We start from the raw sequence: 15110 nt of genomic DNA, 5'->3' as shown, positions 1-15110 counted from the left end.
AAGCATCAGTGAGCGTTTGAACCTTATGTAATAGTTGCATATAAGTCCCTCAGTTTTCCTTAGTGTGAAAAAAATGCTGAAAAACACCACAAATTGCTGAACAACCAAAGAATTTGTGGGACCTGAACGATTTTTCTGAAGCACAGCGGGCAGTTTAACTGTTCAGGGCAAACAAGGAACTCATGAACAACTATCACTAAACAAGCAAAAAAACACAGCTGTGGATCATTCAGGTAACAACACAGTATTAAGAATCAAGTGTATGTAAACTTTTGAACGGGGTCATTTTTATAAATTCAACTATTATTTTCTCTTGTGGACTATATGTAAATGGCTTATATATGAAATATCTTGTTCAGGTCAGTACTAAAAAAAACAGGAATTTTGTATGATCCCTCATTTTGCAGATTCTGCAAAGTGTATGTAAACTTTTGACTTCAACTGTAAGTACACACAAATTGGCAGATTTGGTATTCACTTTAAAGAACATTTTAAATCATTATATTTCAATAATCTTTCATCATACTTTAAAGAAATACATTATGTTGATGTGTTGACTAATATACTAAAATATGTTAAGCACAATTGTAGTGAGTTTTTTGATACCACATTTAATTATTTTACATTTTATGTATTTGTCATAAATATATATTTTAATAAATGTGATACAAGTGCATTAAAGCGATTTTAGTTTACCATAAGTGCTTGTCAGTACATCAACGGTACACTTTAAACATTATTCAAAGACAAAAGAAGTAATAATTATGAAATTGCACAAAAAGCTGTACTTAAATCCTACCTAAATGGGTCAAAAAGCACTCTTAAGTTGCATTTGATACAAATGTAATACATTTTCATTTAATTCTAAACATATTCTAACATTACATTCAGTTTGGACTTAAGTATATTATTTCTGCATTAATTACTCTTTTTTTAAAATATGCCAAAGTGTACTTATTTTTCACAAGGAATCGTAAATCTACACTCACTAATACAAAAATGCATGAACTCAACCTGTTTTTGTCACAGACATATGAAGTCTCTGTCTAAGATGCAAAAAGATTATTGCGCTGTTTATGTGCGAGTCTTGGTGTGTTTGTATGTGAGAGATGTTAATGCTCATTGCAAACACACTGACTGATCGAACTTTAATCTGTCACCTCTTCCTCCTCCGTCTGAGTATGCAGCGAGGAACCAAACCCAAAAAGGTGCTGCATGTTTCTCTAACCTCTGTTTCCATAGCAATGGCAATATTGAACAGCTCTACTGCATGGCATCACACAAACAGCACATTACCTGTGTGTGTGTGTGTGTGTGTGTGTATGTGTGTGTTCATCAGAAGTGTTTGCTTCTATATTGTTTCTGTTAATTTTATGTACATTTATTCATGTGTGCTAGTGCTTTGCTAGCTAGATGGCAGTGTCCTTTGATGAATGACTGCTTTTAAATGGATATTATGAATTAGCATGCTGAGTATGATGTGTTTATGTGTGTGATACAGACCTAGTGAATGTGCGAGTGAAAGAGATTTGACTTTATATTTTACAGTATATAATGCTTTTGGTGTGTTCGAGTTAGGTATTCATCATTATTTTGTTAGTGAGATTGTAGGTTCCTTGAAAATAGTTTTTAAAATTGTGATTTTAATTAAAATGCATTATTTGATCAATTCTTAAAGGTGTTAATGCACATTTGAATATGAATATGAAACATTATGCACTATTTTTACATCACTAAAATGTGCTAAATTTGGGAAAACTGTACATTTTTAAGTCTTGTGTTTGACTGTGATACAAGACCGTGTTTGAGCCGAGCGTTTCTTTCCCCCTGAGACAAAACCTTGTACTGCAGCCTGGCTTGGCATTAGATGTCTTGTCTTTAGATCACCACTGAAATATTGGACTTGAAAGCCGTGTGTGCTTCTCTGTGTTTTCTTCTAAATGTCAGTGCTTGGGGTAATGCTATTTGGGAGGTTATCTAGTTCAACCTGTCAGTACGAATTGTTCAGAGCTCTTGCCCTGAGGTTGAAAGTATAAATGGACATTAATGGAGAAGAGGTCCTGTGTCTAACTGTTTTAAAACATTGATTCCTTTCACATCAGAAAATAGTGGTAACATAAGTCAATTTAGCATGAATTTGGTAATGGAAACAAAGATTTGTCAGTGTAGGGTTTATATGTTTACGTTATTGCTTAAAGGGATAGTTCGTAAGACCTTCGTTCATCTTCGGAACACAAATTAAAATATTTTTGATGGAATCCAAAAGCTTTCTGACTCTTCATAGACAGCAACACAACTAACACGTTCAAGGCCCAGAAAAGTAGTAAGGACTTTGATAAAATAGTCATTGTAACATCAGTGGTTCAACCTTAATGTTATGAAGCTACGAGAATACTTTTTGTGTGCGAAAAAAAAAAAAAAAAAAAAAAAAACTTTATTCAACAGTTTCTTCTCTACCGTGTCAGTCTTCACCATGCATTCACGAGAGTATCACAACAGAATGCGTGTGCCATTCTGATGTAAAACCCGGATGCGCTATACCTTGTTTACAAGCAGAAGAAGACGCACGCTGTTCATAAAACAGTCTTTATAAACATGTCTGAAGATTTCGACAGAGAGGATGAAAAAAGTCTACCTGATCTCATGACGAAAATGCACCAAGATGCGAAATACACAGCAATAAGTACTTACCACTGCAGTTTCCAACAGTACTGAACACTACAGGCGGTGAAACAGTGAGCACTTGTAATTGTTTTCGCACACAGTGATGATTACAGCTCCATATGTTTCACTTTCCAGATGTAACCAACCTTGCTCGGTAGCTCAGTTGGCATGGAATTGGATTTAGGAGTCCTTGGGTACGAATTCTGTGAAAAACATGACTCAATGAAAGGACTGAAAGATGAGAGATCGCTTTTGCTCATACTATCGAGTTGGTTCAGGTGTAGTGCAGATGGTACATTATTTTAAAACATCATGGAGTATTAGAGTTATAGTGCCACTCAATGGACATTTCAAGTCAGAACTGCGGTGACACGTTCAAAACCAATGTCACATAAAACGTACTATATATGTTCATCTGTTCTGGGGAAAAATACAGAACACTTTTTTAGTGCCACTCAGTGGACATTTCTTTTGGAAACCGCAGTGATATGTACTTATTGGTACATATTTTGTTCCCACAGGTGCGTTTTCATCATGAGACCAGGTTGCAAGACGTATTCTCCCAGCTTTATAACATTGCGGCGTTTTACCAATTTTAAAGGGGTCATCAGATGGAAAACTCACTTTTACAAGTTTGAACATTTAATATGTGTTGGCAGTTTTTGTACACAACCACCTTACAATGATAAAAATCCACCCAGTGGTATTTTTTAATCTTTAAAAGTAATATCCCCTTTTTAAAATCAGGTCATTCTCAGGTTCTTGTCAGTGTGACGAAACACAGACAGAGGCCGCTCCCACGATAGTTGATTGACATGAGCGCCTTACTTTAGACCCACCCTCACTGAGCTGAAACAGTCCAACTCCGATCGCCATTGTGCCGACTCAGGTGCAGGGGAAGACAAGAATGTCTCGATTGAGCGATTAAGGTGTTCTGTTGTTGGATGTAATAATGAACATAGCAGTCATCATTTACTCCCGACATCTGAGCCGCTGAAGACACAGAGGATTAATGTTACTTTCATTTTTGAAAGGAAAACGCCGATCCCAATGTACATATGCATCTATGTTCATGCGAATCATCAAATGGCCTTTCTTAATAATGTGCTAGTTAGCACATTTCATAGCTAAACACGGCTAAATGTGGCTAAAGTAAACATTATGGCTAGTCATCCCACGGCAGAGAGGGGCGGGCGAGCAGAGCTCATTAGCATTTAAAGGAACATGCAACAGAATAGTTTGCTCTAAAAAAAGGGCTGATTTTGACCAGGTAAGAGTGTTTTTTTACACTACCATTAAGAAATTTTAACCAAAGTATGTTAGACTTCTCATTAAGACCCTAAAGAATCATATCAACTTGTGGAAAATGGGCATCCGATGACCCCTTTAAGACACACAACAAAGTTACCCAGCCTTAACCCAGGGATTAATCCATGGTGGATCCATGAATAGCTAAAGAAACTCACAAATGCTGAATCCAAAATTATAAAGCAAACAACACAAAAAAGGTACCACCTAAGTGAAAGCTTTTATACCTTTTATAGCTTTTGTTTGTGATATTTTTTTCCTGAGATTGTATAATATAGTATATATTGATATTATTTTTTTACAATGTTTATATATATATATACAGGGTGCGATTTGTGAAAAAAACAGAGGGGGGGATGCTTTTGAAAACTTTTTTTTCTCTCCACAAATGAAGATTTTTAACTCAAACCGTTGCAGTCTGTCAGTCATATAATGGCAGTCAATGGGCACCAAATCTTTGACAGTAAAAAAAGCAAGACAAAAACACAGACAAAACCAAATTAAACCCTGCGGCTTGTGACGATACATTGAGGTGTTAAGACACAAAACGACTGTGCAAGGAACTTCTGGATTCTGGCAACTGATTAAAAACTAAAAGTTTAAGTTTCCTTGTGCAAACTCATCCGGGAGTGTTGACTTTTCACCGATTACATTGTCAGAGCACGTTGACGCGTCACGCATTGCCTGTTGTGAACGCGCTCAATACAGTTGAACGTTGCGGTGGATCAGAGGTAAATAATGATATAAATACTGCTCAGTTTCTTGCACAGACCGATCGCTTTGTGTCTTAACACCGCAATGTATCGTTTGTGTTTTACTGAAGAAACAAAGTCACATCTTGCATGCCCTGGGGGTAAGCAGATAAACATCCAATTTTCATTTTTTGGTGAACTATCCCTTTAAGATCCAAGGGTATGAAAACTTTTGAACAGGGTTATTTTTATAAATTCAGTTATTATTTTGTCTTGTGGAGTATATATAAACATCTGTTGTGTGAAATAGCTTATTCAAGACAGTACTAAGTAAAAAATAACATATTTGCATATGTAACATGACAAAAACAGTGTAAAACTTTGCAACAATAGCTTGGCTATATGAAATCTGTAACATTAGGTGTTAGGTCTTATAAGTATTATGTCACGAATAATAAATATAATGATAAATGCAGGCTGTTCATATGACATGACAAATGTAGACTAGTATGAAATGCAGAGAGAAAACACTGAAGGTCCAGGATTATTTTTCATGTTTGTTCACCCGTCTCTCTCTGTTTTCTACTACACATCACTTTTCTCTCTTGCAGAGCTGTAATGTGATACATCAATCTGTCTCCATCCCTCTCCACTCTTTGCTGTAATGCATCCTCAAATAACGATGCGCCTGCTCTTACAAACCGCAGTAATGCATTTAAAATGCACATTTCAGATCTTAAAATGCTTTATAAACAATTAGAGGTAACACTTTACAGCAAGGTCCCGTAACCAACATTACCTAACAATGTTTTAGGTGTACATTCTGTACATGTATGTGCTAAACTTGTGTCTAGATATCATAAGTTGAAACTATAAGTTGCTAAAACATGCTCTCGTACACAGACTGGAGAGCCCATAGAGATACTAATGGAGTGTTGCTAGGATACAGGCCAGACTCCCATCAGTCCCTCCCTCTCTCTCTTTCCGCTTTTGTTCCAGCCTGTCTCTCTCTCCGTCTCTCCGTTTGGAGGGAGGGGTGGATGTGTAGTGATGTAATGTGCTCGCTAGGCAGCCCTTGGCACAGCAGAGCGGCACTGAGAGCTTATGAGTAGAAAGAGCAGGAGAGCCTGAGATGGATGCAGACAGAGAGAGGCGGCTACTGTTTAGCAGAACCTAAAGGACAGAGAAGGGTTTAGAAAGGGGCTTGGATTGATTCCGGTTGGAGAAAAGGGATTTAATCACTGCAGTGCAAGAGAGGAGAGTCATTTCAGCTGCAGCAGAGACGACCTGCAACACCGTTGCTGTGTTTGTGTGTGTGTGTGTCTGGCTAGCACTTGCCAACTGCTGTATGAGTGTGTTTGTGGCTTTGCTGTGGGCTTGGCCTGCTCTCATCTCGATCTGCTGTTAATGTGACTCAATCCTTCTTCCTGCTCTTTTTCTGCACCTGGTGCGTTTGTGTTTGTGTGTGTGCACCTGTTTGTGTCTTTCCTCTTCAATCGTCAATATGATGAGACAGGCACCTACGACTCGTAAGGTACAAAAGATTGTTTACTACTTCTGTGGCATGCAAAATGCTCAGTGGTTTGTGTGATTTTGGAGATTTTCTTTTCGTTCTTTACTGATCGTTAGTATGTCAGCGCATGTGATTGGTTGTTTCTTATTGTTGGTGTTTTGTTAGTTGCTCAAGGTTTATTTTAATTCAGTTGTCTGAGTGATTAGGACATTTTGTTCTCTTAATAGAGGATTGTAACTGAAATGATCTAATGATGTACACTATCAGTCAAAAGTTTTTGAACAGTAAGAATTTGAGTGTTTTTAAAAGAAGTCTCGTCTGCTCACCAATCCTGCATTTATTTTATTCAAATTCCAAGTTTTCTTTTTGAATATGTTTTAAAATATATTTTATTCTTGTGATCAAAACAAAATTTTCAGCATCATTACTTTAGTCTTCAGTGTCACATGATCCTCCAGAAATCATTCTAATATGCTGATTTGCTGTTCAAGAAACATTTTTATTAGTATTTTTATTAGTATTAGTATTATTAATATTTAAAATAATTGAGTACATTTTATCAGGATTCTTTGATGAAGAGAAAGATCCAAAGATCAGCATTTGTCTAAAATAAAAAGGTTTTATTGATACTTTTATTTAGCAAGGATGCTTTAAATTGATCAAAAGTGATGCAAAATATTTCTATTTCAGATAAATGCTGTTCTTCTGAACTTTCTATTCATCAAAGAAACCTAAAAAAAAGTCTACTCAGCTGTTTTCAACATAATAATAATAATAATTATTATTATTATTATTTTTTTAGCAGCAAATGAGAATATTAGAATGATTTCTGAAGTATCATGTGACTGGAGTAATGATGCTAAAAATTCAGCTTTGATCACAGGAATAAATTACATTTTTAAATATTTCCAAATAAAAAACAGGTAAAAATATAATAAAATATTTAAAAAATATACTGTTTTTGCTGTACTTTAATCAAATAAATGCAGACTTAGTGAGCAGAAGAGACTTCTTTAAAAACATTTCAAATCTTACTGTTCAAAAACTTTTGACTAGTAGTGTACAGTTGTCACAAACAGTATTTAACTTCAAAATGTTTGAATGTTTTTGTATTTTAATGCAGAATATCAAAGTGTGGTGTATATGTTACATGTAAAATGTACAAACATGCCTTACAAGTTTAAAAAAAATCATAAAAAGAAGTCATTTTATCATTATTTGATTTTGATGTAAAGCAATAAAACAATAGTTTATAAATTATATGTATTTGGACACTTTCTAGTTAATTGATCATATCTGTAGCTGAAGTGATTCAGTACACATGCAGTTCCTCTGATAGGACACTGTGTGAACTTACAGAGAAGTTATTTTGAGAAAACCAGATGTCACTTGCTTTTTTTTGCTTTTTTCCAATGGAATGAAATTTCCTATTCCTAAAAGTTTGACTTTTAGGGCCACTGTATGTACATACACTACTGGTCAAAAAAATTGGGGTCTGTAAATTAAAATTTTGTTATTTAACTAAATTAAATTCAATTTTTATAATTTTATATTTTATTTTACTTTTTTTTTTTTGAAGAAATTAATACTTTAATTCAGAATCCTAAAAAAACAGTATCACAGTTTCCACCAAATATCAAGCAGCACAACTGTTTTTAACATTGATAATAAAAAGAAATGTTTCTTGAGCAGCAAATCAGCATATTAGAATAATTTTGGAAGAATCATGTGACACTGAGTAATGATGCTAAAAATTCAGCTTTTCATCAAAGGAATGAATTACATTTTATAAATATTTTATAAATTAATTTCTTCTTTTAAATTGTTATAATATTTCATAATATTTTACTGTATTTATAATAAAATAAATGTAGTTTTGGTAAGCATGAGAGAATATTACATTAAAATATATAATACTAAAATATTATTATATTAAAATATTTAAAAATCTTACTGACCCCAGACTTTTATATGGTAGTGTAACTTATGTACTGTACATATGTATTTGTATGCTATAAAATGTATGTACGACAGGTTTATAACAATTATATGATCTCTACAACAGTACGAACATGTGGTGACCATTTGTGCGTGTATGTGTGCATGCCTGTGTGTAAACGAGTGTACTTGTTTGACCCGGTTGGTGCCAGGCACTCTGCTTTGCGAGCAGACAGACAGTGCCATAGAGAGGGTTAGTGTTTATGTGCTAAAAGAACATTTTTGATGTTAAAGACACAAGCAGAGCTAATCATCATGTGAAGTAATTGGTTTACTGAGACTCACACAGATGTTTTAGGAGATCTCGTTTAATGCATGCGCCTTTTTTCTATTACTAATCTTTACTATATATGTGTTCTCTCCTGTTTTTTCCTTGATTCTCTATTCTTCATCTGTCTGCTGACCTGTGGTGGTCATATATCTGTGTACGTTTGTCTTCTTCTCAGACCACCACCAGAAGGCCCAAGGTGAGCTCAGTTCTGAAGGTCACATCTGTGTGCGCTTGCTAAATAATCTCAGAAAGTTTATAGATGACGTGATTTAATTCAGAGTTTTTGATAACAGTGGGGTCTCAGTGATCTCTGCATGTGTCTTTCAGCAAACGCGGGCTGGAGTGGGGGTGAAGGTGGGCTCTGGATCAGCTTCTGCTGGAGAGATGAGCAGCAGTGAACCCAGTACACCTGCCCAAACACCACTGGCCGCTCCAGTTATACCTTCACCTGTGGGAACACTGCCCTCGCCCGGGGCTCCTCCTATCCCGGGACCCAGCAAGGTCAGATGCTTGAAGTCGCATATGGTTGCAGACACAAATATAACCACTCATTTCGTTCTGTGTTTATTTTTAAACGTGAAAATGTCACAGTATTCACTTGTGCACCATTTGCACTGTGAAAATGTCTGTAATGGTTTTCAGTTGTCAAGGTCACAGATGTTATGAACAACTCAGTCAAAGGCTATTGACCTGTTTACTTATCATGAATGGATGTTTCTTTAACTTTGGGGTTGGTAAGAATTTTTTTTGTTTTTGTCTCTAATGCTCGTCAAGTCTGCATTTATGTGGTATATTTCTGTTTTAATATATTGTAATATATCAGGCATTATTCGTATGATTCTTCAGAAATCATTCTAATATGCTGATTTATTATCAATGCTGGAAAAAGTTGTGCTGCTTAATATTTTTTTGGAACCTGTGATACATTTTTCAGGATTCTTTGATGAATAAAACAGTAATCTTTTCTAACAATATAAGTCTTTACTATCACTTTTTATCTATTTAACACATCATTGCTGAATAAAAAAGTATTAATTTCTTTCAAAGAAAGAAACGGTAGTGTATATTGTTACAAAAGAGTTCTATTAGATGTCTAGATATATTAGATTTCTGAATCATGTGACACTGAAGACTGGAGTAATGGATGATAAAAATTCAGCTTTGCATCACAGGAATACATTCTGTTTTAAATTATATTCAAACAGAATACCAATATATTGAATTGCAATAATATTTCACAATATTACTGTTTTTTTTTTTAAATCAAACAAATGCAGCCTTGATAAGCAGAAAGAGTTATTTAAGACAACATTACATATCTTACTGATCCCAAACTTTTGAACGTCAGTTTAAATGTATACAAATATATGAAATATATAATCTATAAATATTTTATAATAAAATATAATAAAAATATAATAAAATAAATGTACAATTAAAAAATATTATATATATTTGTGGAATAGTTTTTGAAGGATTCTAGTTTGAATAGAAAGTTTAAAAGAACAACATTTATTTGTTATTTTTCTTTTTTACATTAAAATGTCTTTATTGTTTCTTTTGATTAATTTAATGCATCCTTACTGAATGAAAGTATTAAATTTTTTTTTAATCTTACTGATCCCAAATCTTACCAAATTATTAAAAAAGTGAGAATATTATTTAATTCTGTGCATCTAGGATACATAAAAAGTTGGCTATGAAATTCGCAAATTATAACATTTCCAAATACTATTAAATTCCACATTTTAAAATGTAATGGAAATAAATAAAAAAAATTACAGAATTCTCCATTAATGTATATATTTACACATTGTTAAAGGACAAATCAAATATACTAGTTACTAGTAAGACTGAAATAGTGTGTCGTAGGAAATTGTTGTTTTCTAAAAGTCCAAAACATCCCATTCATTCAGGTTCTAAAATTTTGAGCAACAAAAACCACAACAAGACTTTTCTCTGACATTCATGTAAATGTGAAAGGTCTCTTACAGCATCTGCACTCTGCATGCATGCATTCACTGTCTTGCAGGAAGAGGAGTCACTGCGCACCCAGGTGAAGGATCTGGAAGAGAAGCTGGAGACACTGAAGATGAAGAGGACAGAGGACAAGGCAAAGCTGAAGGAGCTTGAGAAGCACAAGATTCAGCTGGAGCAGCTGCAGGAGTGGAGGAGTAAGATGCAGGAACAACAAAATGAGCTGCAGAAACAACTTAAGGAGGCCAAGAGGGTATCAAGTATACTTTCACTGCAAAGGAATATATCACGATGAGTGTCAGAGTGTGGATAATGACAGTGGCTGATATCCTGTTATGTAGGAATCCAAGGAAGCTCTTGAAGCTAAAGAACGCTACATGGAAGAGATGGCAGATACAGCAGATGCCATTGAGATGGCCACGCTGGATAAGGAAATGGCTGAAGAACGAGCCGAGTCACTGCAACTGGAGGCTGACGCTCTGAAAGAGAGAGTGGATGAGCTGACCATGGACTTGGAGATACTCAAACATGAGATAGAGGAAAAAGGTACAAACAGTGTCATTTTTTCAGGATTCTTTGATGAATAGAAAGCTTAAAAGAACAGCATTTATTTGAAACAGAAATAGTTTGTAACATTATAAATGTCTTTACTGTCACTTTTGATTATGAGAATGATTTCTTAAGGAATTAATGTATGAAATTCTGTCTAAAAAACAAATGTTATTGATCCCCAAATTTTGAATGGCTGTGTACAGTACACAATATGTGCTTATTAATCTATAAAAACTGGTATACAGGATCAGATGGAGCAGCGTCTAGTTACCACGTGAAGCAGTTAGAGGAGCAGAATGGTCGACTGAAAGAGGCTTTAGTGAGGTGAGTCTGTGATGAGTCCCATGGTTTACATCAGTGTTATTTAATTTTGCTTGTTCTCTGTGAAGATCATAATATCAACTGCTCTGTGCATTAGGATGCGTGACCTCTCTGCATCAGAGAAACAAGAGCATGCAAAGCAGCAGAAACTAATGGAGAAAAAGAATTTTGAGCTGGATGCGCTGAGATGCCAGAAAGAGAAACTACAGGAGGAAACGAAGATGGCTGAGAAAACGATTGATGAGCTCAAAGAGCAAGTGAGTCATGTCACTTCTAAAACTGACAGATGTAATGAGAGTTTGATATCTCTGTTATTTCAAGAGATATAATGATAATGTTGCATATAAATATATGATAGAATATTTGGAATTTTGGAATATTTGTCCTCTCCCCAAATTTGTCACTACTGAAACACAGTAATATATCATTTAATAAGAAGGGTGATATTGACATATTAAGATTTTGCTTACATCTACCTTGTGAATATACAGTCATGGCCAAAAGTTTTGAGAATTACATAAATATTGGAAATTGGAAAAGTTGCTGCTTAAGTTTTTATTATAGCAATTTGCATATACTCCAGAATGTTATGAAGAGTGATCAGATGAATTGCATAGTCCTTCTTTGCCATGAAAATTAACTTAATCCCCCAAAAAACTTTCCACTGCATTTCATTGCTGTCATTAAAGGACCTGCTGAGATCATTTCAGTAAACTGAGGTGAGAATGTTGACGAGCACAAGGCTGGAGGCCATTATGTCAGGCTGAATGGGTTAGAATGACAGACTTGACATGTTAAAAGGAGGGTGATGCTTGAAATCATTGTTCTTCCATTGTTAACCATGGTGACCTGCAAAGAAACGCACGCAGCCATCATTGCGTTGCATAAAAATGGCTTCACAGGCAAGGATATTGTGGCTACTAAGATTGCACCTAAATCAACAATTTATAGGATCATCAAGAACTTCAAGGAAAGAGGTTCAATTCTTGTTAAGAAGGCTTCAGGGCGTCCAAGAAACTCCAGCAAGTGCCAGGATCGTCTCCTAAAGAGGATTCAGCTGCGGGATCGGAGTGCCACCAGTGCAGAGCTTGCTCAGGAAAGGCAGCAGGCAGGTGTGAGCGCATCAAGAAGGGCAGCAAAGAAGCCACTTCTCTCCAAAAAAAACATCAGGGGCAGATTGATCTTCTGCAAAAAGTATGGCGAATGGACTGCTGAGGACTGGGGCAAAGTCATATTCTCCAATGAAGCCTCTTTCCGATTGTTTGGGGCATCTGGAAAAAGGCTTGTGCGGAGAAGAAAAGGTGAGCGCTACCATCAGTCCTGTGTCATGCCAACAGTAAAGCATCCTGAGACCATTCATGTGTGGGGTTGCTTCTCATCCAAGAGAGTGGGCTCACTCACAATTTTGCCCAAAAACACAGCCATGAATAAAGAATGGTACCAAAACACCCTCCAACAGCAACTTCTTCCAACAATCCAACAACAGTTTGGTGAAGAACAATGCATTTTCCAGCACGATGGAGCACCGTGCCATAAGGTAAAAGTGATAACTAAGTGGCTCGGGGACCAAAACGTTGGAATTTTGAGTCCATGGCCTGGAAACTCCCCAGATCTTAATCCCATTGAGAACTTGTGGTCAATCCTCAAGAGGCGGGTGGACAAACAAAAACCCACTAATTCTGACAAACTCCAAGAAGTGATTATGAAAGAATGGGTTGCTATCAGTCAGGATTTGGACCAGAAGTTGATTGAGAGCATGCCCAGTCGAATTGCAGAGGTCCTGAAAAAGAAGGGCCAACACTGCAAATACTGACTCTTTGCATAAATGTCATGTAATTGTCGATAAAAGCCTTTGAAACGTATGAAGTGCTTGTAATTATATTTCAGTACATCACAGAAACAACTGAAACAAAGATCTAAAAGCAGTTGAGCAGCAAACTTTGTGAAAACTAATATTTGTGTCATTCTCAAAACTTTTGGCCACGACTGTACTTTTTTGCTATTTTATTAAAACGTTTTCATAGGTAAATCAACAAGAGTTCGAATTTTAACAATATTTCAAGTGTGATTTATAAGTTTTGTTGTATTTTGAATCCAATTTTTCTTTGTAAAAGGCAAAAAGTTGATTATACTGATTTCAAAGTTAAGCATTCATTAGTTTGAATATACATTGAACATCTTATCATAACATCTTAGTTGATAATTCAGTATACTTCATTTTTGACAAAATATTTTATGTTTCGGTCATGACTGCACATTTTCAGCAGTGACAGTAATGTTTTTGATAGTGATCACATCACATTACAGAATTTTAACACGCATACTAAAACACTACAAAAACATACTAAAATACTAAAAATTTGCATAACTTTACTAAAATTTTGTTTATTTCCTTCAAATAAAGGATTATGTGTTCCCTTTTGTCACTACCGAAACAATGATTAGTACCAATTGAAAGTACCAAATTAATGATGATTTTAAATATATTAAGCTTACTGATATTTAAAAAATTCAATAGATAATAAAAGGATGTTAGTAGACATCTAAGATTTTAATATAAAATATATACAATTATTGTTACTGTTTCATGTCTAATAAAACAGAATAATACCATGGTACTTTTTGGTGCGATTTGTCAGTGTGGTAAGATCTCATCATGGGTGTTTGCTGATCACTGTAATATATGTGTGCTTGTGTGTTAGGTGGATGCTGCTCTTGGTGCGGAAGAGATGGTGGAGATGTTGACGGAGCGTAATCTGGACCTGGAGGAGAAAGTACGGGAGCTCAGAGAAACTGTCACAGATCTGGTGAGTATTTGAAAAATTTGTGTAGAAGAGTATGCCATGATGTAACAGTATACTGAGGTTTGTGTGCATGTGCTGATGTAGGAAGCCATCAATGAGATGAATGACGAGCTGCAGGAGAACGCCAGAGAGACGGAGCTGGAGTTGAGAGAGCAGTTGGATCTGAGTGCTGCCAGCATTAGGGATGCGGAGAAGCGGGTGGAGGCGGCACAAGAAACAGTAGCAGACTACCAGCAGACCATCCAGAAATACAGAGAGCTCACCGCACACCTGCAGGTGCTGCTGTGCTTCACAAAAATATAAACCACGCTTAAAATGCAGACCTCACAATTAATATGGGACATGTACATCACATATTTTGTGTGTGTGGAGCAGGAGGTGAACAGGGAGCTGATGAGCCAACAGGAAGCCAGCACTGAGCAGCAGCAACAGCCTGCAGAGATCTTCGATTTCAAGATCAAATTTGCAGAAACCAAAGCTTACGCCAAGGTGAATCCAATGAATACAACAGTGTTTCTTGCCCTGCTATTCAGGATCAAATTCACAAAACTGATTTACTAAAACACCCAGGTAATAAAATGTTCAAACAAACTCTTTATTAAAAATCTTTTAATAAAGAGTTTGTTTGAACGGATCCAGTTCATTTAGCTTTGCCATCACAGAAGAAATTACATTTTAAAATTAATTATAAAAAAGCTTGAAATTGTAAATATATATCTAGCCATATTATGTTTTTTACTGTATTTTAATTCAAACGCATAAAAAAGTTCTACCTCAAACTTTTTTGTATACTATACTTAAATATTTAAGTTTACTCAAAAATTTATATTTCCCCATGATTTACTCATCCTAAAGCCATCCTAGGTGTATATGACTTTCTTCTTTCAGACAAATACAATCAGAGTTATACTAAAACATGTCCTGGCTCTTCCAAGCATTTAAATGGCAGTGAATGGGTGTTGAGATTTTGAAGTCCAATAAAGTTCGTCCATCCATCATGAAAAGTACTC

General features: G+C 35.5%; 1 protein-coding gene across 2 annotated transcripts in view; it reads left to right on the top strand.

Annotated features, from left to right (window-relative positions):
* Positions 1-15110, top strand: part of dctn1b (dynactin 1b) — a 42290-nt gene that overhangs the window by 16229 nt on the left and 10951 nt on the right. For both annotated transcript variants that reach the window (XM_073834095.1, XM_073834094.1), the window contains exons 5-15: positions 1188-1208; positions 6181-6198; positions 8622-8642; positions 8774-8947; positions 10479-10676; positions 10765-10969; positions 11221-11299; positions 11394-11553; positions 13999-14103; positions 14185-14376; positions 14476-14589. In XM_073834095.1, the coding sequence (XP_073690196.1) occupies positions 1188-1208; positions 6181-6198; positions 8622-8642; positions 8774-8947; positions 10479-10676; positions 10765-10969; positions 11221-11299; positions 11394-11553; positions 13999-14103; positions 14185-14376; positions 14476-14589 (1287 nt within the window). The remainder of the gene's footprint in view (positions 1-1187; positions 1209-6180; positions 6199-8621; positions 8643-8773; positions 8948-10478; positions 10677-10764; positions 10970-11220; positions 11300-11393; positions 11554-13998; positions 14104-14184; positions 14377-14475; positions 14590-15110) is intronic.

This window comes from Garra rufa, chromosome 2 (genome assembly GCF_049309525.1).
Source record: "Garra rufa chromosome 2, GarRuf1.0, whole genome shotgun sequence".
In the NCBI taxonomy this organism is placed as follows: domain Eukaryota; kingdom Metazoa; phylum Chordata; class Actinopteri; order Cypriniformes; family Cyprinidae; genus Garra; species Garra rufa.
The sequence above is the reverse complement of the archived record's forward strand: the minus strand, read 5'-3'. Positions and strand labels throughout refer to the sequence as shown.